This window comes from Phoenix dactylifera, chromosome 1 (genome assembly GCF_051530095.1).
Source record: "Phoenix dactylifera cultivar Ajwa chromosome 1, Ajwa_hap1_PhDact_Kaust_v1.1, whole genome shotgun sequence".
Classification (NCBI taxonomy): domain Eukaryota; kingdom Viridiplantae; phylum Streptophyta; class Magnoliopsida; order Arecales; family Arecaceae; genus Phoenix; species Phoenix dactylifera.
In genome coordinates, this window is record NC_143190.1 from 11980001 (window position 1) to 12004649 (window position 24649).

A 24649-nucleotide genomic window follows, 5' to 3' on the forward strand; every position below is an offset into this window, starting at 1 on the left:
CTTGAAGCAACGGTCGATTTGGGCGATCCAACGGTCGATTCGCGCGAAGGAAGGTGAATCCTTCTTTCGCGCGAAAGACACAACCCAGTCCCTATTTTCGAACGGTCGATTTAGAGCCTTGCTTGCGAACATTATCATGACTCATAAGGCGGGGGAAATAAAGGAATCGATCCTGCTGTTCTCAGCCGCTCGCCCCTCTCTCTTTTCCTCACCATGGAGCTCTCCCTTCTTCCGTTCGGTCAGCAACAGCGGCTACCAAGCTCTCGTCTCGACGCTCTCCACCACCCGAGCCTCTTCCCATCCTCTGGTACCCCGCTACTCCCCCTCTTTCCCTTCTTTCTGCCGCTTTCTCTAATCTTGTTACATGATTCTGGATTCTTTCCTTCCAATACCGCAGCAAGAACGCTCCTCAAGAAGCGAAAGTTGGCGTCTTTGCCATGTCGCTGCTCCAAAGACCCATCTGCGAGCCCGGCGGGTATGAGTTCGGTCTTTTCTGAGGTTCTTCCGGCAGATGGAAGGAGATGGTTCTTGGGCTTTCTCCTAGCTTCAGGTAATCCCCGCTTTGATGGGTTTTTTCTTCCTTTCTTTGTAGCACAAGATTAGTTTTTTAGCCCTCTCTTTCAAGATCGCGCTGATTCTTGAATTCTTGAAACATACTGGGAAATAGAAAGAAAAAGAATGGCGCCCAAGATTGCACTTTGACAATGCCTTGCTTTTATTTCTTTTTACTTTTTCATAATCTTTTTTTTTTAAAAAAAATGGTTCTTGGAACATACCTGAAAAAGGAATGGTGCCCAAGACTTCAATTCGATAATGCCTTGCTTTATGTTCTGTTTGTTGTTCCAGTTTTTTCTCTAATTAGAAATTGGCAGATCTAATACGCTGTTAATGTAAGATATGATAGCTTCCCCGAGATTTCTCTTCGACAATGCTTGGCTTTAATTTCTGTTTGATTTTTCGTAGTTCGATGAGAAATTGGCTGATTTGATGTATTTTCCCCGTCATATAACTTTTGGGTTCATCCCAAAAGAATGTGATATTAGATTATCGTTTAACTTATGCCCTATTTTTGGATATTAACATTCTTGCATGGTTTTCTTTTCTCTAGTCTGATATTTTTCTTACTAGGCATTGCCTTCTATTGAACAGAGATAATAATAGAATTAGAAGAACAATGGCTTTTTCAGATCGCAACATTTACTTCTGCGTAACTCAAAATTTAGATTTTTTTGTTTTCCTTTTCACATTTCTATGGTCTTCTAATTTCGAAGAATTAGATGAAATGCAATACTGCACAAGGTAGTATATTAGGTTGTTTTGTTCTTTTAGTTACATGTTGCCTTGTGCGTACTAGGCAAGATGCAAGGCAACAGATTTGGGGGTTGGAACATGATATGTGTAAACTCTGTAGTTGTAATAAAGGTGGAATAATTTTATTTCATTTTAGGATGGGGTGAGCTAGGAAATTAGACTTGAGTAATTGTTGTTTGAAATATTCGCAAGAAAGGAAGAAATCGGCTTTATCTGTATTTAGTTGCAAGTGATTTCTGATCTAACATAGCATTGGTTTTCATATTAATTCAGCTGCTGGGCTCAATGTTTGTGGCAAATCTGATGCTGTTTCCACCAGTCGAAGAGCTGTAAGAAAGTTGCTAATCCATAAATTGTATTGACTCGGGAAACAACAAAAGATGCTCTGGATAAGCATTATTTCTCCTTTCTTTTGCAGCTTAGAGCAGCAAAGATACCTGAGAGTGATTTCACTACTCTTCCAAATGGTCTGAAGTTAGTATATCTCTTTTAATTATTAATATTGATGCAATAGTCCTGCCTATTTATTTTGTTAAACCTAATTTAGGCTTACAATTACTATTGGTGGTAAATAAGATCACTTCTTAAAAAGAAGCAAGATCAGGCATATTAATTTCTTTGGTTTTTGGTGCATCTCAGATGATAAGTCACATTATTTTCCACACTAATGTTCTCCTATATTCAAGTTAGTTGTATCCAAGAAATATTTGAATTAATGGATTCTTGGCTTTGGGTCACACTTATTTAGTTATATTTATATGTTACCTAGATATCCTTTTCTGATATTGGCAACTTCATGTGTAAAATAAGTGGAAAAAATGCTGCTTGGTACTAGAACTTGTATATGCCAAGAAGTTAACATTTTTGTATATACTACGCAGAATTCCTAATTGTCATTATGAATTTTGTGAGAATATTAGTTGTTTCTGTTTGTGTTTGCCATTTCTAAAGTGTACAGCATTACTTAGGTATTGTTGCTTTGCAGAATCCTCTCTCTCTCTCTCTCGCTCTCATTATTTTATCACTTTTAACTAGGTACTATGATTTAAAGGTTGGAGGTGGGCCTAAAGCCGTGAAAGGATCACGCGTTGCGGTATGATTGTTGCTGTAAGCAAACTTTATTATCTTATCACTTGCAGGACTGAATGTTGATGATGTACCATAATTTCTACTATGCAAATATGTTTATGTGACATCATAAATGTACACCTACAAGCATGCATTTGTATGTTGACATGTGCCTGAATGCATGCATACATGCATGCATGAGTATTCTAGCTGAATGAGGCTTCCCTGAAGTATCTGTCTGTAGCTGTACATAAAGTCTATAATACACCAACAGATCTAAAGGTGCTCTACAGTCCAATTGTATTTCTTATCCAATTGTATTTCTTATCTTTATACTGTCAGTTTCATTGAAACAACAATTGCAAGAACTCACCTTGATCAGCTAGTCCAATCAATGAATGCAGACTGTGGGCAATGTTAAGCTCGATGTGGTCTGTGATACTAGGTTGGTGTGTTGAACTTGTACTATAGTGTCATGTCATTTAATGTTCATTACTGATATTTTTTTAATATATATATCTATTTTGATTTCATCAGACTTGCCTGTTTGGTTTATCTTTTCTTGGTAAGGATAGCTTTTTCTTTTTTGCTTAACTGAGAAATGACAGTTAAAATGTGGTGAAAAGTAGATGAATATCTGTTTCAACAATTCTGTCCAAAATGATCATCATCTTTATAAAAATGAAGCAGATCCATGCCATATTCTTACAGTGAAATTCTAAAATGTATTTTCCCCTAATTGATCTAATAATTTTGTCCAAGTACTTACAATCTTTTCGGTCATTCCAAAATTTATTTTTTTATTTTTGTAAACATTTTAATTTTGAATTTTGTATCATTGACATATTTTAAAATATAACTCATGTTTCAGAAGTCCAAAATTATTCCATATATTTCCTTCAACCTTTGCTTCTTATTTATCTGTCTCTTTCCTCATACATGACGGATATGCTGGTCATCATTATTGTTGTAGGTACATTATGTTGCGAAGTGGAAAGGTATAACTTTTATGACTAGTAGGCAAGGGCTTGGTGTTGGTGGTGGAACGGTATGGTAGATTACGCACACCTCTGTCAACTATAGTTTTTTTCCCCTAAAAAAGGATATCTTAATGATTGTTATAAGTTTTCTATACCCAAAAGAAATCATTTTTGATCAACATATGACAGTGGTCCACTTTTCATGGTTTTTTATTTTTATGCAGCGTGATATCTTGCTCTTTTTGTATAATAGTTTCTTTTGCAGTTGACTTCAGATGTAATTCATGGTTTAACATGAATTCTGAAGAATGTAATGCTTCAGTAAATTTTTGTAGCCCTAGAAGTACATCTTTCTCATTACTAAAGCTGTCTGACTCTCTGCAGCCCTATGGTTTTGATGTTGGCCAATCTGAGAAAGGAACCGTCTTGAAAGGATTAGATTTGGGGGTTGAAGGAATGCGAGTCGGGGGCCAGGTCTGACTGATTTCACTTTATATACCTCCAACTATTTTTGGAAATGGTTGTGTTTACGTTCATATTATTGGTTTTAACTAGGATAAAGTATTTTAAGAGGTTCTTCAAGGGTCATGTTGAGAATGTAGATGATAGTCAAACTCTATCTTCAACATAGGATTTCTGTCTTCAAACTCGTGATGTGGATAATTGAGGCAGTTTGCTTTGCATTTGCATCGTTTTCAACTAAATATTATAATGGATTTCTAGATGACCTGCAGATTTAGCTTTCGTATCCTAGTAGACTATTCTGTTGGAAGACATTTGATCCCTAGTTGCATAAGAATCTTACTTGTTGTTGCCTGAAGCCATTTCCATCGTGTATACATGGATCCGTTAGGTTTAGCAGAATGTATGGTGAATTTTCAACAGTAGTTCTAAATGGAAGAAATTTTAGACCAGTCAAATCTAGAGAGGTTCTGGCTCCATCTTGTTTGTCATGAAAACATCCATTATATAAGATATTTATCCTCACACTCTACCTTTCCCTTAATTGATAAAGCTTAAATCTCGATACCACTATGTGAGAAAACTTATAATTCAAGCACTATACTCCTAATTAATATACATTTTTTGTGGTATTTCAATTGTCTTGGAGGTGGCATAGCACTCCCATTGTTGAGGTTTATCAGTATTTCCAACTATGTTGATAAAATTGGAGTCTGAAAATCTACCTTACACACCCAATTTTCTTCCTTCTGTCAAGAATTTAGTAATCATTTAGCTAGTAAGGCTGTTTTTGGATAGGTAGATAGTTGATCGGTAGGATTTAGGTGGCTGGCATATGATCACATCAAGTCACTCAATCATTTGATATTGTTGCTGAGGCCATCGATCCTTGAATTCCATTTTGGCTTCCATTCTTGGCTGAACTTACGACCATTGCTTTGCATAATTTTGTACAGTAGACAACTTGTGTGTGGGTGTGGACATGCATGTTTGGACTAAAGTGAGATAAAAAGAAGAATTTTCTATTGTATACTAGATGATCCAGTCCTTTTCTGGGGATTGTAGCTGATGCATATTGAATCTAATGTTCATAATTGTGCATTAGATTCTGAGACGGTGAAAAATAGAATGAGGAAAGAAGCAACTAAGGTCATGTCAGATACACCATAAGAAATAGTCAACCATATAAATACTTCAACTTATTTGTGGACCAAAACTTAGTGCTGTAACAAAGAGTTTTAAACCAAAGTGTCTAGACACCCAGTAATTCTGCAGCCTTTAAGTGTGTAATATTGTTTAATGTAAATATAACCATCTTCAAACATTCTCTCTTTGTTTCTTTTACTTTGTACACTGATTTATGGGCATGTGATTTTCAGAGATTGCTGATTGTTCCGCCTGGTTTAGCTTATGGAAGTAAAGGAGTTCAAGAGATTCCACCAAATGCAACAATTGAGGTAAGCAATATTGTCTATTCACTGTCAAAGCAGTTTAAAGTCAAACCATTTATCAAATATGAGTGACACACCCAAATCTTGAGTGCACCTAATTGTGATCATGGCCCTTGAGTCTAAGTGAAGAAATGATGGACATCTAAAGTACTCTCTAAAAGGCTCCTAATATGACAAATTCAAAAAATTTGGAAGAAAATTGTCACTAAGTTACAGTAATAACTTTTTTTGCCACTTTTTGACTCAGAAAACCACTATTTTAAAAAGTTATGTGGTCGCATATGAAGAGGCAGCCCCTGAATTGCAGTGCATAAGCCATATGCGATCCCTCTAGGCATTGGGCCGCATAAGTGGGTCACATACTCTTGGTGGCTGCATATTTGCCCGCAGACCCGCATATGAGGCTGCATTGGCACCTGCATACTGTATATATTCTCCTGCATACCTTAAGTATTATACATTATGTCCTTTTCATTTATGAGCAATGTACTTCAAAGTCTAAACTTTGTTCTAAACCCACAATTTGTCACTTTTGTTTATGAAATATGGACTTCAAAGTTCTAACTATACTTTGTGGCAAGTTATAGTTTACTCCATTTTGCAAGTTTTAGCATGGTCTATACTTCATAGGATGACATTGTCATTTTATTAGATTAACATGTTGTGTTATGCTAGAACTTAGAATGTACACTCCCAAACTTCAAATCAGTCTGAATATGTGTACTTAGTTCTTATTATCTTTTTTGAGTTTTTTGGATTAATTTCTAATTTTTTGCTATGTATATATGCTTATGCTTTTTATTTATTTTTAAATATTTAAAAAATCAAATCGCATATGTGGCTGTATATGTGCCCTTACCATGTATGCACAGTATGCAGTGACCTGACTGCAAGCATACCACTTCAGCATTTTTAAAACATTGCAGAAAACATGCGAATTTCATCGAGAGCTATGAGATATCAATTTCCGATATTGGAGACATTTTCCCAACAAATCCAAGATCATTGAAATCTGATATTTCTAAAAATTGCAATGCTTTTCCTAAAATCGAAAGAAAATCTTCACTAAATTATGTCTATAGCTTTTCACGACGTTTTGAGCTAGATACAATTGGAATTTTGCCAAGGGAGTTTATATATTAATTGCAGATATTGAAAGGACATTTTCAACATTTCATATAGTGACCGCTGAATGGTTGAATGGTCAGTACATGGGACCACAAAATTACGAAATTTGGGATTTATTGTAATCAATGAACTACAAAGGAGCCATCCACTAAATTTCAATTTCCATGTTTCGTATATTGTCCACGAAATGGTTTTGTGGTTAGTTTATGAGCAACTTGGGGGAAAACTTCCAGTTCCCTCACTCATTTTATTAGTAGATGAAAAAAGAGACAAAAGGTCTCAGTCTAAGAGTCCTGGGAGTAGGGTCAGAAGCCAACCCTCAATGAAAAAAAAAAGCTTCAAATCGCCCGGCACAATTGGGACTCCAATTCCACCGCAGGCCTCTATCAGAAGCAACACCAAAACCCTAAAACCAATTTAACTCGCAAATAAAGGGACCAAGACGTCACTTTAAAACCAACTACTGACCAGACCTGTCCACGCCAAAAAGAAAGCAGTCCCTCAACGTGCCAGGGTACCCTGTTGGCGTGCTGGGGGTGAGTGTGCTGGTGCATTCCCATAAACAACTCGGTCCATGCTTGAAGTTTTCCTGGATGATGCCTTCATCCCCCTCTATTCTTGCAGAAGAAGAAAATATGATGCAGAACTGGATGAGCTTGATGCCGCCTCCATGCAAAATGTTGATTCTTCTGCTCCTTCTAAATTGCCCAGCACAGTGCTGCCATGGCATAATCCCAACCAGCCCTCTTTCAAGTAGGAGCCCGCCTCAACCTCCAAACATTCCACAATGACTTCGCTGAAGGCAGTCTTCCTTTAACCTGAAATCTGTTTTGGGGCTCATCCAGAGAGACTGCACAAAACTGCACCAAAGAAAAAAGTGCTGGATGGTCTCGGGGGCTTGTCGACAAAGCACACAATCTTGACCTCCAACGCACCCAAATGGTTTTGTGATCAGCGCATATAAACACAAAATTTTAGCTATACTATAATTAGTGAACTATAGAAGAACCTGCTATTAAATTTCATTTTCCTTGTTCCATTTAATTACACTATTTAGAAATCAAAATTTGGGTTCAATAAAATTAGATAGTAATGAGGAACATACCATTAAATTTCATTTCCTGTGTTTCATATAGTCATTCCAGATTAATTTTATCAAAACACAAAATTTGGGATTTATTTTAATGAACAAACAACAGAAAGATATTTCAGGAAATTTTATTACTCATGGATAGTGATCCTAGAATAGTTGTGGCCACTATATGGAAATGAGAGATTTTGGGTTTTTATCATAATCAATGAACTACAAAGGGCCCGTCATGTAATTTTTTTTCCATGTTTCACATGTTGACCAAAAGATAGTCATATGGTTATCATATGGAAACATGAAATTTGAGCCTAAATGTAATCAATGAATTACAAAGGGATCAATTTCATGTGAAAATGGTTTTGTGGTCACTATATGGAAAAGGAAAGTTAGGTCTTATTATAGTCAATGAATTATAGAGGAGCCTATCAGACAACAATGGAGCCTATCAGACCACAATGTTTTTCTGGTTTCTGGTGATCATAAAGAAATACAGTTTCAACCTAGTTGCCAAATTACAGAGGGATCTATCATTAAATCTCATTTCCCAGAATTCTCATGGCAACCGTGGAATGTTTTGCGGTCATCAAATGGGAAAAACAATGAACCACAAAGTAGCTTGTCGTTTTATTTCATTTCCATTTTTCATATGCCGACATGATAATATGGGGGAATCAATGATCTCATTTCCATTTTTCTTATAATGATTGTAGAATGATTCTACAGTCATTATACTAATGCATGAAATTGAAGCTTTGTTGTAATCAATAAACTACAAAGAGACTTGTCATCAAATTTCTTTTGCCATGTTTCACATAGTGACCCTAAAACGATTTCATGGTCACTATAAGGAAACATGAAATTTTGGCCTTAATATAATATGAATAAAACTGCTTAGCGATATATTATTTAATTTCATTTCTAATTAGAGAGTGTTCACAAAATGATTCTATATTCATTATATGGAAATATGAAGTTTGTGTCTTAATATAATTAATGAACCATAAAGGGAATCTATTGTTACATTTCCCTTACTATTTTTAATAAAGTGTCCCCAAAATGGTTCTTGCTCTCTATATGGAAACACAAAAATCAACCCTTATAATAAAAAATGAACGACAGGATAATCTGTCATTAATTTTAATTTCCTATGTTTAATATAGTGACCATAAAAATGGCTCGGTGGTCACTATATGTGTGATTACTATATAGTCAAAATTAGACCTGTTTAAAGTAACCCGAGCTGTAACGGCTAGTTCGCTCTGAGGGGCGATTGCTTTGATTTTCGTGCATAGCGGAGATAGAGGAGAAGACGAGGGCCGAGAAGGCGGTGGCTGAAGCCGTTGCGGGTGGAAGCTGGGAGGGCCATGCGGTGGTGGTCCGGAGTCTCGACAGTCAGGTGCTGACGAACTGGGTGGCCTATGATGTCACGATCCAGGGGAAGATTGAGGCTGACGTGGAAGCGGTGCCCCTTGCTGACGACCGCCTTGCGCTCCGGTTCAAGTTGATGGCGGATCGGGATCGGGCTTTCATCGGAGGGTTGTGGGTGGTGGCGGGCCAGTTCCTGGCCATGGAGCCGTGGGTTCTTGAGTTTGTGCCAGACCTGGACGCCATGAAGACGGCGGTGGTCTGGATCCGGCTGTTCCGACTTTCAGTGGAGTATTGGTCGAGCGAGACCATTCTCCGAATCATGGCGGTGGTGGGTCGGCCGCTCGCCATCGACGGAATCACAGAGCAACAGAGGATGATGGGGTTCACTTGGGTGAAGGTGGCCATTGACGCCACCGTGCTGCTGCTGCCTGGAGTCCAAATTAAGGGGAAGATGAGGGTGCTGTGGCAACCCTTTGTTTATGACAATGTGCCGGAGTTTTGTTTTAGGTGCAAGCGAATCGGGCATGTAGAGGCGGGATGCAAGTTTCCGGCGCCGGTGCTGGCGAAGGAGGGGCATGATCAGCCGTGGACCCCTGCTGGTGGAGACCGGCGGCGACCTCGGAGAGCCGGATTTGAGTTCGGGGGAGGAGACTTAGAGGCCGATTTTCGGCCCCTGGTTGGCGGCGATGCGGATTCGACCGCCACGTGCAGCGAAGGGATTGCTGCGGCCGAGGAAGACGACCAAGTCCATGCCCGAGTCGTCTTCCTCTAGGCCGTAGTCTCCTTTTGACTGTCCGAGTTTGCCTGGCTCCTCGTCGGACTCGGACGACTGGTAGAAGCGGCGAAGGTGGTTCGTTGGCATTCGCTTCTGAAGGAGCGGTCGACCGAAGAGCGTGGCGACTCGGGATCGAGCTTGGGGTCGACCTAGTATCGGTGCCAGGTCGGCTCATGCTTCGACCTGCTCTCTGGCCTGGTGGACTCAGGTGGAGGATGCGGGGCTCTTAACTGGCCAGGGGTAGGCCGACCCAAAGATTCTGATGGTAGACATGAGCCGGGCCCGCCCAATAAATGGCCTAGAAGCCTAGCATCTAATTCAGGTCTGGATCGAACTGCAGGGGGCCAGCTCGGGAGCGCGGGTCGGGCCTCATCGGTGGATGACTTGGGCGCGCCTTCAGTGCCCGAGGTGGCTGGGCTTGACCGGGGCTTGGGAGTTGGGGAGCTGGGGGCTGGCCAGCTCTCCGCCTCCTCGCTGGTGTCTTCCTCGGCAATAGTGGCCCGGGTGCCGTTCCTGCCTCCGACGACCTCTAATCTCCATCAGTCTTTGCCGACACGAGCCCCCGAGAAGGTGCCGGACGTAAACTTGTTGGGGGACGACAGTTTGAGAAGTTGGGTCGCGGAGCTTGGGTGGTTAGGCCGGACGGGCAGGTGACGGTGTAGGCGGCAGATGACGGAGGACTAGAGGCTGGTCGGGTGGCCCCTAGCTGTGCTGTGGAGACCTTGAACCATTTGACTGTTGTGCAGAGGGTGAAGTTGGCGTTGATGGAGGAGAGTGCTAGTTCAGGTGAGTAGGATGGGCTGGGTGATGGGCCGGCCCAGCTTGGAGTCAAGGGATCGGAAGCTCTAGGTGGGCACAAGTCGGGGCTCGATCGACAGGATGGTGTGGAATGAAGATTTTTTGCATAGAACTATATGGGGGTGGCTAAGCCCTCTTTCTATAATTCATTTGAAAGACTGGTCCATGTGAATGACTCAGATGTTTGTTTCTTGTGCGAGATGCGGCTTTCTGGAGATGGCGTCCGTCGAGTGCAGCATCGCCTTGCGGCCCTTTGGGAGTCCTTTGCAGTGGAGTCTCAGGAGTTGCCTGGGGGTATCTTGGTGCTATGGAAGCAGAGGGTAGCCACGGTAGATATTTTTCACAGCTGCTCTCAGCAGGTTGTAATGGTTATTTCTAAGCCTAATGAAGCTCCTTGGGTTCTGTGTGGTGTGAATGCTAGTACTGACTACAGGATGAGAAGAGTTCTTTGGGGTGAGATCACCAACCTTGTCTCCCAGAGTGTCCCGATAGTGGTGGCGGATGATTTCAACTGCATTCAGGGGTCTAGTGAGAAAAGAGGCGGCGTGGCCTACACTAATAAAGTGGAGAGAAGGGAGTTTTGGAACTTGCTGACGGGGATGGATTGGTGGATTTCGATTTTTCTGGGCCGAGATTCACCTGGTGCAACAACTGATCCAGCCGTGCTAGGGTGTGGGAGTGGGTCGACAAGGCCGGTGCGTATCCGTGTTGGATTCTTCGCTTTTCTGTCTACCATGTTTGTCATCTGCTCCGGATTGCTTCGGACCACTGCCCACTTTTGATCAATACTGCTTCTTGCTATGGCCGTTGCAGCCCCTTCCGCTTCGAGAAGGTGTGGTTGTCGTATTCCCAGCCTGGGACATTGTTCGGAAGGCCTGGAGGGCACCGCGGCGAGGTGATGCTATGTAGAGGGTCTCGCGCAGGTTGGAGCTTACCAAGCGGAGGCTTCGCAGGTGGAACCATGAGGTGGTGGGCAACATTTTCAGAAGGCTAGAGGTGGAAGCGTCTATCGTTGACCTCTAAGAGAGGGATGATAGAGTTTCCAGAGGCTGATATGGTTATCTTGCGGCAGCAGCTAGCTACGCACTACTCCTTATTGCGGCAACAGATTTTTTGAAGACAGAAATCTAGAGTCCAGTGGATAAAGGAGGGCGACAGGAATACTCGGTTCTTCCACCGGACGATCATCATCAGGAGGCAAAGGAACATGATCCGATCCCTGAGAGATGGGATAGGGCAGTGGGTGGAGGAGAGTACGATTAGACAGGTTCTGGTCGATTTCTTTAGGTCCAGGTGAATGGAGAACAACGGCTCTAAGGTGGCTGGCCATATTCCGCAGTTAGAAGTTGAAGTTGGGGCGGCAGAGAATGCAACCTTGATCCGGGCAGTGTTGGAGATGTAGGTGCAGGAGGTTGTTTGGGCTCTGGCAGATGACAAAGCCCCCAGGCTGGGCGGGTTTCCTCCTTCTTTAGCAGGTATTGGTGCATCATTCGAAGGGCAGTGGAGGCAATCCAGCTGTTCTTCAGAAAAATGTCGATGGTGGATGACTGGAAGGCTACCTATGTCACTCCTATTCCGAAGCGTTAGGACGCGACGGAGCTCAGCCATTTCAGGTCTATCAGCCTGTGCAGTACGGTCTACAAGTTTGTGGCGAAAATCATGGTGGGCAGGATAAAGCCCTTGCTGCCCAACATCATTTGTCAGGAACAAGGGGCTTTCATGGGGTGCCGGAACATTACTGACAATGTCTTAATTGTTCAAGAGATGATGTGGAACCTACAGCGGGCCCCGAGGCGACGGAGTTTGATGGAAGTGAAGCTGGATATGCAGAGGGCTTATGACAGCATATGAGGGGCTTTCTCAGGCGTGTGTTGGAGAGTTTTGGGTTCTAAGAGACCTGGATTGCTTAGCTCCTAGGCTGGGTGCAGGGGCCAAGTCTTCTCCATTTTGGTTAACGAGTCGCCCTTCTTCCGGTTCACCATCGGGCTTCGCCACGGTTGTCTCTTGTTCTCGTATTTGTTCATTATTTATGCTGACATATTTTTCTGTGCCCTGTGGGCCGCTTGTCGGAATTGAAAGTTGGAGGCTTATGCACCAGCCTCCGATGCCCAATCGATTTCTCACTTACTTTTTGCAGATGATTGTCTCCTCCTGGTTAGGGCGAGGGCGAGAGATGCGCTGGCTCTCAAGAGGGTCCTAACGGACTACTGTAAGGCTTTAGGGCAAAGGGTGAATCTTCACGAGTCTACCATTTGCTTTAGTTCGAAGGCGGAGCCACGGGTGAGGCAGAAGATCACGAGGCTCCTCAGAATGAGGGAGCAAGATGGGTTGTGGAGCTACTTGGGTGTTCCCATCATAGGGAGGAGGCTACAGGTGTTGAAGTGCTCTAGTTTGGTGCAACGTGTCCAGAAATGGCTGGAGGGCGTCCTCGCTATCCATGATAGGCAGGTTGATGCTAGTCAGGTCGGTTTTGAGTTCCATGCCAATTTACCTCATGTCCAATATTGCTATTTCGAAGATTGTGCTGACGGGGATTGAGCGGCTCCTTCGAACCTTTCTTTGGGGCTCGCATGGTGGCGACCATTGGGTACATCTGTTGGCCTAGGAGAGGATCTGCATGCCGATCCATGAGGGAGGACCGGGGGTGCAGTCCCTTCTGGAGATGAGAGATGCGCTGATTGCTCGACATGCGATGACGCTTGTCCTTGAGCCGCAGTGTTTCTGGAGTCAAGTGATGACGGCTCGGTACGGTCGGGTGCGGACCGGTGGGATGGCTTCGAGTAGCTGGAGGTGCTCCTACCTGTGGCAAAAGATTTGTAGATATGTGCCCACTGCCTTGGCAAACTCCAGATGGCTGATTGGCGATGGGCAGAGTGTGGATGTGGTGGACCCCTAGATGGATTCTCTTCCAATGAGACTCTGGCCGACCATGGTCAACGTCAAGGCTATGGATAGACTCCGGGTTTGTGATCTGCTTCGGTTGGAGGGGGCGGAGTGAGATATCTACAGGATCGATCAGTTATCTAGAGAGCATCTAGCAGAGCGAATCCAGTCACTTTCGGTCTTGAGGTTTGTCGGTCCGGATGTGAGGGTTTGGAACACGTCCACCTGACCCAGTGTTAGAGTGAAAGACATCTATTGTGTCCTCCAAAGGGAGCATCGGCCGGGGCCGGACTATGCTTGGATCTGGAGATTTGGTCTTCATCCGAGGGTGGCATTATTCTTGTGAAAGTTGGCCTGGGGACGACCGCCGACGAGATTAGTGCTGAGTGGAAGGGCACTGGGCGTCCAACCTTAGTGTCAGGATTGCTAGATAGATGAGACCGTGGACCATGCTTTGCTTTAGTGTGAGCAAGCGAGGGGGGTCTGAAGGTTTGTCGAAATTCCACCGGATACAAGGAGTCACCTGGGTCCCTTCCTGCAGGCGATTCGTCGATGGGCCGACACTCCCTAGACACGGCAGATGGTCATAAAGGCAACCTACACTGCTTACCAGATCTAGCTGACCAGGAATGCCTGGACTTTTGGTGAGAGTGGCCCTTCTTTGAGGTTCATTGTGGAGTGTGCCCGGGTACAGACAGCTGAGATTATTCATGCGGACCCTTCGTATGGACTTTTGACAGCTCAAGGCACTTGGGGCTCTTTCTTTGCTCGTGTAGTGCCTCGGACGGTGTTTTTCACTTGGTAGCCCCCACCTCCAAGTTTTCTCAAGATCAACTTCGATGGATACATGCTTGATGGTGGCAGAAGGAGAGATGCTGGCTTCGTCATCAGAGGCCCGACCTCTAGGGTGGTGGTTGCTGGATTTTCGACACCTCAATTTTTGGAGCGGAGCTGAGAGTAGCATGGGCCGACTTGGGCCATGGCACATGTTGTGAGCTAGTTCAGTCATGCTTGAGGGTGATTCGGCTACGATGATTGGCTGGATTTAGGGTGGCACCAGCGGCGGTGGAGGGTGCCACCCCTTTCTTCGGGACATTCGAGCTATGATCATTGGCGATGTGGCCTTCTAGGCCAAGAAGTGTTCAGAGAGGCTAATGGGGCCGCGGACTGGATGACCTCGTTTGTGGCGAGTCACTCCGGAGGTACCCTATGGGTTGGGGAATGAGAGTTGCATAGAGCGCTTCGGAACTTGCTGTTTTTTGATCTTATTGGATGTATCCATACTAGAATGGTATGAATCATCCGTTTTAGCCAAAAACAAGGTAACCTAATCCGACCCACATAACCCATTTATTAATAAAGTCAAGTCAGATTAAACAGGTTAAAAGATTTTTTAATAGATTAAATGGATTTAAACAGGTTAAACTGGTCGGGTTAAATATGCATAGACCTGCAAACTTCTACTACGTGTGTATATATCACTAGTAAATGTAAATCTTCTCTCCCCATAAAATAGCAAGCACCTAATCTTAAGCATATACACATAATTATGTATGGACATGCTTGGATTTTTTTGTGGGTCTTGCTTTTCTGGAGCTTGTATAGACTTTTCCCCCTTCCTTCATCTGAGAAATTTGGCCTGCTCCAAGGCTAGATGTAAGTTGTTAGAACAACCATTGTTGCACAGGTAATATGGCGATTTCAGCCAACATTTTACTTGGTAATGTAGTATGAATGTCTCCCTAGATATCAACTATTTTGCCCAACCATTTTGCCAGTTTTCCCACAGTTTTAGGCTTTTAGCATTGAAAATATCATTTCTGATAAAGGAGAATATATCTTGGACTCCTTCCAAGAGCTTAGTGTAGTGTTTAGCACCCTCTTGGACTTGTAGGTCTTAGATCCCAACTCTATAAGGAGTTTGGGATTTCAAAGTGGCGTTGCTGTAGATTGTCATGCAAGGCGTTAAAATGAAGTGCTGGCCTGATTACAATATGAGGGGCAAACGGGCATGGATGCAGATATATGGTTCAGAATGTGAAAATGGCTGATTAGTCTTGCTAAATAAGGTTTGAAAAAGCATCCTTTCTGGCATGTTTTCCTGACCAATTGTTTGGAATTTTAGTCTGTCCTCAAAAAGATTATATTCTAATATTTGGGGTCCTATTTACAGATTGTTGATGCAGCAACTTTTCATCAAGTCTGAACCCGAACCTAGTTTCTTCTCCTTATGTTGATGTAGCTTCAGTTTATTCCAGCACCTATTCATGAGTATTGTAAATGTAATCATTTTATAAGGGAATATCCTTCACAGAGGAAAAGATAAAATCTTGATAATATGATGTTGCTTCTTGAATTCTCCTCTATCTGTCAAAAGCTCATTTGAGAATGATTGTGTTCTCTGCACAACAAAAGTATCGTGCATAAACAATTATAAATAAATAAATATTCTATGCATGCTGAAATTACGAAGCTTCACTGCCACAGATTACCCATCAAGACCAAGAAACAATTAGATATAAGCTAATTAACCACATCTTAGAAATAGATAGCTTTCATATTGCTAGATCAACGATATAGATTCATTCCTTACCTACCTATTCTAGTCTTTGCAGAAATAGATAAATTGATCTTTGTACTCATTTTGCATACACAATCTTTCCCCGCCCCACAAACCCCCGCATCCCGCCTCCCCCAATTCCTGCACAGCCCCACCCCCCAAAAATAAGAAGAAAAAGGAAAGAGAAGAAAGAAAAAAGAAGACCAGAAGTGAGGTGGACTATGGAGGATGGTCCTACGCTAACCAGGCTCAATCAGTGATTGGGTGTATATCCCATAATCGTGCCAATCCTGCCAGCGAATGCACATATTGATCACATCACCATGGCAATACATATGAGCACATGATCGCCGCATCACATCTGCAGTTCAGTTCCACATCTACACAGTGCTCCTTTCAGGGAACCTGAATATCCATGCCACCAACAAATCACATGTGATGAACCTCAAAAATGTAACTTCCTCCAAAGAAGGGCAAGGCACCAACCATTGAGCCAAGCCCTGGTTGGTATTCCATGTCTCAATGATTACCAAGAATTCGGTAACTTGGTTGCTGAAGATGAGCTCTGTATCGGCACTGCTAGAGCACCCAATAAAACCAGAAAAGAACCATAACCTACATTCTCAACTTCTTGCTGTAGGCTAGATAAGCTTCCTTTATACTTATTATATATCATTGCGGTGAATAAAAAATTTACTTTGCAGAATTAAAAGCTATGAATTCAATGAAGTTTTTTAAGTTATTTGAAGTAATCTTCCATAAAGATCATCCATGGATATTCTTTAATTCCTTTATCCAAATATCTTCAGGAAAAGAAATGTTTACAAGTGTGTATCCTCAATGTGACTGTCATTTGCAATAAGCTGTTCGCATGTATGCATTCCCCATATTAATTCCACATTAGAACAATTGAAAGCATATGATTACCATTTGTGCTTCAACATTGTTTAACTGCCTATGCACTTGGCAGGTGTAAATCAATCCAGTCTGAGACTTCCTATACTGTTGACATTGCCATTCATCCTTTCTCTAGGATTCTGTACCCTTGTCTCAAGGCTTGCTTGTGAGCTGTGACCATTTGATATTTAAAAATTAAGTATATCTAGTATCATTTTATCTTCAAGGAACCCCCATGGACCTATGTATGGTTGTGTTTTCTATCTAGTTCAGTTTATTATTGTGATGTCTTAACTCTGATATTACAAGGGCATATAATAAAAGGATAAAAAGCTCTATCTTTCAAAATTTTCTTAAGGAATCATACAAGAAAGATTTAGAAAATTAACTTAACAAAAAATATTTGTTTATGATAAGTAATTTGGTGCTATTGCTTTCAATCATGAATAACTAATACTCGATTTTTCTAGAGGGCCTACTTCAGGTTGGGTCCCAGTTTCGTTCTTCTTTCCTTTTCTGTGGGTAGTCTTGGTTTGGTTGATAAGTAATGAAAATTTACAGCCCATATTTTAGATTTTGTGTTGCTGCTCATCCTATTTTTATGTTTTCTTCTATTTGATTCACTGGGGCATTTGCATGTCCTTTCATCTGATTCTACCGAAGTATCACTGAATACTGAAGTTGTTTTTTCTTTTGCTGATTGTTTTTGGGAATTGTCTACTTTCACTTCATATATGTATACTTAGCTGTTTATTAACGGCATTTCTGAATAAGGCTCTCATGTATTCTTTTTTAAGCTGCAGTTAGATGTTGAACTTCTAGCAATCAAGCAAAGTCCTTTTGGGTATTTATCAACACTAACCCGCATTTTCACCTATATTCTTTTCTGTCTCTGTTTGAAAATTTTGTTTCAGAGTTTATTGAATTTTGAGGTGTTCTACAGGTCTAGTGTGAAGCTTATTGAAGGGTGAAAATTATATCCTTTGTTCGCCTCACTGGCTTAGAACAGAGGGAATGCACTACGAATGTTCCCCTGATTTGTTTATCATTGTGGTAAGTTGCAATAAAAGAGGGAATTAATTCTTTTGGGGACTGCCTCGTAATTGTTCATTCCATATCTTATTTAAATTTGATGATCCAAATATATGCTATACCATGGCTGGATTTCAGTCATCTCACTATTGTATGAAGAATATGCCTGTCCCCATAACAGGGACATACAAACTTTTCCCTACCGAACCGATAATTAGAATATGCATCTATTTTTTCATGCATGAATTTAGTTTGTCTGCATCTTCGTATGGCGGCAGATTTGATGTTTGCAGTTCAAACAAATTTGTTGTTTCACTGCAGGAAATCAAGGAATTTGTTTGGCAAAGGAACAACGTGAAATTAAGTAATTCGATCTTGTACACAACAGAATAAAACCAGATAGCATGACAACAGTTTCAATGTATGTCGAAAGTCAGCTTGTAATTATTCTTTAGAAGTCAATTCAATATGCTTTATTGATGGCATATATCTATTGCTTTCTTGGCTGTTCTATGAAAGTTTTACGCCACTATTTTCTCCTTTGAACTCCAATGAACTAGTAATTTCTCTCCAAGACACCAGGGTTCTGCTAATATATTGCAGGAGCTTAAGACATGTCTGACGACCAAGCAGAGTCGATCTTGGAGTTTGCTTGGGGTCCAGCCCAAAGAGTTTTGCAAAGAAAGAAAGGCAGCAAACTGGATTCCAAAACCCGTTGGCGGGAGAGTGGCTGGTAGTTTTAACCCAAGGCGACGTAGAGGGAATAAGAGTCACCTCAGGGCAAAGCAATAGAAAAGAATCTTTATGTCTCCCGCAACCTTTACTACTTTATTAAGACAATGGCATTTTCGAACCTTTCTCTATGGAGAAGGAGAAGAAGAGAACCGAGGAAATCAATCCTCTTCTTCTTCTTCTAAAGGTTGCCATTCCATTAGCGTTTCCCTTGGCCGGTTTTGTGCTATCCACTCTCGCAACAAATAGTAGAACAAAGGGAACAACCCAGTCTACTTGTCCACCCCAAGAACAAATGGATTCCACCATTTCCGTTTCTCAGGACGAGCATGGGGAGGGCGAGAGATTCCATGGCCTGAACTCATCTTCCATGTGCCAGGAAAAAGGGGAGCAAGAACCAGAAAGGAGAGAGCCTTTGGTAAGCTCGCATAACTCTAGTTCCCTGGAGATCACGAGGGTGCAACGCTCCAAAAACAAGAGAGAGATTTCGATCGTGCAATCCCAGGATGGGCCAGATTTAGAAGAAGACATCGAAACGCTCAAGTCTAGTTCCCATGGCCTGAACTCATCTTCCATGTGCCAAGAAAAAGGGGAGCAAGAACCAGAAAGGAGAGAGCCTTTGATACGCTCGCATAACTCTAGTTCCCAGGAGATCACGAGGGTGCAGCGCTCCAAAAACACGAGAGAGATTTCGATCGAGCAATCCCAGGGTGGGCCCAATTTAGAAGAAGATATCAAAGCTCTCAAGTCTAGTTCCCATGGCCTGAACTCATCCTCCATGTGCCAAGAAAAAGGGGAGCAAGAACCAGAAAGCAGAGAGCCTTTGATAAGCTCGCATAACTCTAGTTCCCTGGAGATCATGAGGGTGCAACGCTCCAACAACAGGAGAGAGATTTCGATCGAGCAATCACAGGATGGGCCCCATTTAGAAGAAGACATCGAAACTCTCAAGTCCCAGATAGCTGCCCTTCAAGAGAAGGAACATGAGTTTGATTCCCGAATTTATCACTACTGCAATCTAAAAGAACAGGAATCTGCAATCCAAAAGCTTCAAATCATGTGTTTGGGTTTCAAACTCGAGTCTCTGGAAGCTCAAAATCAGAGGCTTGAGGATACAATTGTGGAGCTCCGAGAAGCTGTGAAACAGTATGACACGATGAAGGATGTCCTCAAATCGCTCCAGCGGAAGGTGAAGAAGCTTCAAAAGACAAATAGACTGCATTCTCGCCTCATTCACCAACAGGCTCTGAACCTTGATGCTAGAGAAGTCGATCTGTTTGTGGCAAAACAAGAGTCGAAACAAGCTATCAAAGAAATCAAAGATTTGGCCGATCAACTGCACCACGACGACAAAGCAATAGAGGAAAAGCCCGACCAGAGAACACTAATCTTTCATGTATCCATCAAACGTTGCTACTAATCTACTGGAAATAAACTAACAAATGATTTCTTGTTTTCTGACAGGATGAGAAAGAGCTAATGATGGAAGATGACGACACGCTGAGACTGAGCAAGAAAGAATTGTTAGATCAACTAGAGCGGTTCCGAGAACAGTGGTATGCTGATATGGAGGAGATGATTTATCTAGGATGGATTGGTGCATGCTTGAGGCATGAGGTATTGGTGAATCAGAAGGAAGAAGATGAGAAGCCGGTGGGAGACCATTTGGTGGTGGAACTACCAATAGACGATCGGTCTAATCATGGCATCACGGAACTCCACGATTCAGATGGTTCATCATCGGTTGCAGACCTTGGAGATGCCACCATGGAGCTCGCAGTAATGAAGCATCCTCATTCAGGCTCCACGAAGCCAAGATTTCTCCACAAGATTAAAGGTTGGGCAAAAGGAAAGGGGAGATCTAGACTATGGTGCGACCGAGACCGAGCCTCCTCGGAGAGATGGCTCGGCGCCAGGGAGACAGTGTTGGAAAGAAGCTTTTAATGTCACAAATTATTATGCAAAATTCCTCTGACGACCTAAAGATTTGTCGCTCTTGCATGTAAATTCTGATCATAAATATATTTCATGTTGTGATCATGCCATCCTTTTAATTTTCCTTCGTATCCAGCACTTCCCTGATTCTTTCCACAAGTTAAAGAAAAGAAAAGAGCGTGCAGTTTTTTTTGGAGCATCACCAGAACCACTTGCCTTCTACCTTAGACATTCCCTGACGTACGAATGCATGTGCATGGCAATCAGTGTCAAGAAAAAGATACGTAAAAGAAGGTAAATCAAAACTAGGACTTAATAGTAAATTCTTTAATTCAAATAAATAAAGAAAATCTATAAAAATCAATGGTTCATGCGATCCCAACCATCTATCAGTTATTCCAATCGTAATTTGTAGAATTGAGCTCTCTAATTTTTTTTTGGTAAAAACGGCAATTTATATAGCTCTAACGTGAGTACATCCTGCCAAATTACGAGAAAGTAAAGAGTACAAAGGAGAGAGAATGTCTCTTGTAGATGTCCAGAAAAAATCTCTGGAATGCCGGGCAACGAAAGAGCTGACCCAGTCTGCTGCCATGTTCGTCTTCCGAAACATATGTGCTGCCTGCAAGCCAGCCATCTTCTGAGCCAGCCTACGGGTCTCTCTGATGAGAGGATGGCCATCACCATATCTATCTACACCTCGAATCCAGTCAATCACCACAGAACAGTCACCCTCGAGATACACCCTCTCGATTCTAAGGAACCTCATCGCATATGACAGCCCCTCCCATGTAGCCCGAAGCTCTATCCCTACAACAGTGAGCCCAAGCGTGCGCCGACCCTCGGTTGCTACCAGCTTGCCAAAGGAATCTCTGATCACAAATTCAACACCTCTAGATACACCATCCACCGACATACTACCATCGAAATTCACTTTGAGATGACCAAAAGGTGGGGGCACCTAAGAAACAAAGGCGAACCTGGGCGCTATAACAGCAGAAAGAGTGCCTCAGATGTCCCTGGCCATCTTAGTAGAGAACAATGCAGTAGCTGAGATAACCTCCCTCGCCTGCAGTATAGCTCTATCCATCACCAGCCTCAGAAGTGACCTCCTACCCTTAAATATGCCGACATTCCTGTCCAGCCAAATATAATAAGCCAAGTATGCTCTAAAGATTCCCTCTCCCAGAATCTGGGACTCCGCATAGAAACTCTCACCAAATGGATCAAATCTTGTGCCGTCTCCACCAAATGGGGTAAGGGTGCAGGTGATCTACTCCATATCTCCCTCGCCTAGGGCACTGCAAAACAACATGATCAATAGTCTCCTCAATCTCCGTACACACCTCACAAGAACTGGGTGACCCGCACTCCTCACCGAGCTAGCAAACATTTGGTCAGTAGGCACCCCCATGCCACCTTCCAGATGAAGAGCGCTACACGCGGGTGAACCCGCATCCTCCCTCAATCTGTTGAGCTGACTCCCTGTTGAACAAAGCATGAAGATCCCTAGCTCATACCCGTGTCTGGCCTGATGGCATCCATACTAACCTATCAGACTTCTCCCGGGCTGGTACCGGTAGAGCCAGAACCAACTCTGCCAACTGCTTCCAAGAACCTCCTGAATCAGCCTAGCCCTCCACTGACCCCCAGCAGGGTCCAGCAAGTCACAAACTCTGTATCCACTCAGCCTCACCAAGTCCACCATGGTCGGCAGACGACTGATCGGCTGCTCAATCACCTAGCTGTCCTTCAAAATATCGATAGATCGCTCGTCCCTAATGGCCCATCTGATCTCCGAAAGCACCGATATGTCTCTGGCACACATCTTCCTCCAGACCGGTGAATGGTGACGGCCAGCCCGTGTCCCAAGCAACAAAGCACCATACTTGGCCATGAGGACCACATACTATCAGGCTCTAGCATAAATCTAGTTACGTGACGTGCTGCTAGAACCTCCCGCCTCACCACCAATGACTGCACCCTCAAACCTCCAAACCTGGTAGGCTAACACACAACCTCCCATGCCAACAAGTGGATACCGCTTCTACCACTACTCCTCTCCTAGATAAAGTTTCTGAAAATCTGGTCAAGAGTCCCCAAAAACGCCACTGGAATGAAAGAGTTGGAGAAAAAGTAAGTAGGGATCGAAGTAAGAACTGACCGAACCAAGGTAATTCTCTCCATCATTGATAATGTGTGTATCTGCTATCCCTTCAGTCTATGCCCGATACTAAGCCTCAGAGAGGAGCAATCCCTGCTACGCAGTCGCTGACCTGAGAGTGGTATCCCTAGGTATTTCAATGTGCCCTCCTGTTCACCCATCCCCAAAATCTCCAAAATAGAATTCTTCACTACCAATCTAGTCTTCAGGCTGAAATATATAGCTGATTTAGACAAATTGACACACTGATCCGACACTGCACGGTAGTCCCGGAGGATCCTGCTAATGACTCCTGCGGCCTGCCGAGACGACCGGGCTAGCAATAAACAATCATTGGCGAAGAGCATGTGAGAAATCGGAGTAGCTCCCTCCAATAGCCTGTAAACCTCTAACTCATGCATGGACATAGCATGTCTAAGAGCTCTCGAGAGTGCATCCGCACAAATAATGAAGAGCAGGGAGGAGAGGGGACATCCCTGGCGCAACCCGCTAGAAGACTCAAAGAAACGGGATGGCATTCCATTCACCAAAACGGCGAAAGAGGGACCCCGAACACATCCAATGACCCAGCTGATCCATATCTTGGAAAAGCCAAACCCCAGCAAAGACTGCTGCACAAAATCTCATCTCATCCTGTCGTAGGCCCTCTCCATATCAAGCTTGATCCCCACCAAGCCCCTCCTCATCGGGCCCCTGCGAAGGTCAAACATAAACTCCTGGGCGATAAGCACATTGGCTGTGATACTCCGCCTTCCCATGAAAGCCCCCTGCTCTAGACTAATCAACCTCGGGAGAATGTCTCTCAATCTAATGGCAAGTATCTTCGCCGTAGCCTTGTACATGATTGTGCACAGGCTAATCGGGCGGAAATGGCCCGGCTCAATAGCATCCTGCCGCTTTGGTATCAATGTGATGAATGTCCTCTGTCAGTCAATAGACAACGTAGCTGTACTGAAAAACTACTGTATGAGTGCCGTCACATCTTGTCCGAAAGAACAACGGAGGAAAACTATCCGGCCCTGAGGCCTTGTCCCCCTCAAGGGACTAGACCGTCTCCCTAATCTTCCTCTCTGATGCCGGCCTGATGAGTGCTGCAGTCTCCTCCTCCATCACCTCTACCAAAGGCATCGGAATATCCACTGGGCTCCCACCCCCTGTCTCCTCAATCCATCTAGCCCTAAAGAAGCTCTCCAAAATCCTCGGAATCATATCTGGATCCTCCGACAACTGCCCATCCTCACCCCTGATGACTATAATCCTGTTCTGATGCCTCCTGATTAATGTCGCCTGATGGAAGAATCTGGTATTCCAATCTTCCTCCAATATCCATTGTACCCTCGACTTCTGTCTCCAAAGTATCTCCTGCTGTCTGAGAAGAGAGTCATGTAATGCCAAGTGTGATCTGAGCTCCCCCACCTCCTCCTCCAATAAACCTCCACTCTGGACCTCTTGAGACTATAATCTGGTAATGGCCTCCTCTGAGTCCTCAATCCTCCTGAAAATATTCCCCACATCCTCACGGTTCCACCTCCTCAGCCGTTTCCTCGTCAGTTCCAGCCTCCGGGATATTCGGTATATAGCATCTCTTCTGACTAGTACACTTCATGCCTCCCTAACCATCTCTCTGGATCGCAGATAACAAAGCCAAAACTTCTCAAATCTAAAAGGAGAATGGACAGGAATAAGTGCCTTAGTACTCACCAGTAATGGGCAGTGGTTCGACGCTATCCTCAGTAGATGTCTAACATGATGATCTGGAAAGCACTAAACCCACCCAGCAGTAACACAAGCTCTGTCTAGTCTCTCACATACTCGGGCCCGTCCCTGCTGATTATTGCACCAAGTGAATCTTGGGCTCGAGAAGCCCAGATCAACCAATCCATTCGAGTCAAGAAAATTCTGAAACTCCTTAATTTCTCTTTTATAAGTGAAAGGTTTCCCTCCCATCTTCTCCCGGGGACCGACAATGCAGTTGAAGTCACTTGCCACCAACATCGGGCGATCCTGACTGATCG

The 24649-nt window shown here is 43.4% G+C and overlaps 2 protein-coding genes across 5 annotated transcripts; both read left to right on the forward strand.

Annotated features, from left to right (window-relative positions):
* Window positions 1-142: 142 nt before the first annotated feature.
* On the forward strand, window positions 143-18352 carry LOC103710181 (FKBP-like peptidyl-prolyl cis-trans isomerase family protein). Of its 4 annotated transcripts, XM_008795819.5 has the most exons (11): window positions 144-307; window positions 398-550; window positions 1585-1640; window positions 1730-1785; window positions 2347-2404; window positions 3353-3427; window positions 3744-3833; window positions 5201-5278; window positions 17575-17615; window positions 17715-17824; window positions 18125-18352. In XM_008795819.5, the coding sequence occupies exons 1-10, from the start codon at window positions 214-216 to the stop codon at window positions 17740-17742; spliced, it is 729 nt and encodes a 242-aa protein (XP_008794041.3). In that variant the 5' UTR covers window positions 144-213; the 3' UTR covers window positions 17743-17824; window positions 18125-18352. The 4 variants fall into 4 exon arrangements, with proteins under 4 accessions (XP_089786550.1, XP_008794041.3, XP_088577027.2 ...); XM_088720901.2 differs by lacking the exons at window positions 17575-17615; window positions 17715-17824; window positions 18125-18352 and adding an exon at window positions 15488-17568; XM_089930423.1 differs by lacking the exons at window positions 17575-17615; window positions 17715-17824; window positions 18125-18352 and adding an exon at window positions 15209-15450.
* A 143-nt stretch (window positions 18353-18495) lies between these two features.
* Window positions 18496-20580, forward strand: LOC103710207 (uncharacterized). Its single transcript, XM_088720903.2, has 2 exons — window positions 18496-19931; window positions 20006-20580. The coding sequence occupies exons 1-2, from the start codon at window positions 18666-18668 to the stop codon at window positions 20477-20479; spliced, it is 1740 nt and encodes a 579-aa protein (XP_088577029.2). The 5' UTR covers window positions 18496-18665; the 3' UTR covers window positions 20480-20580.
* Window positions 20581-24649: the final 4069 nt, after the last annotated feature.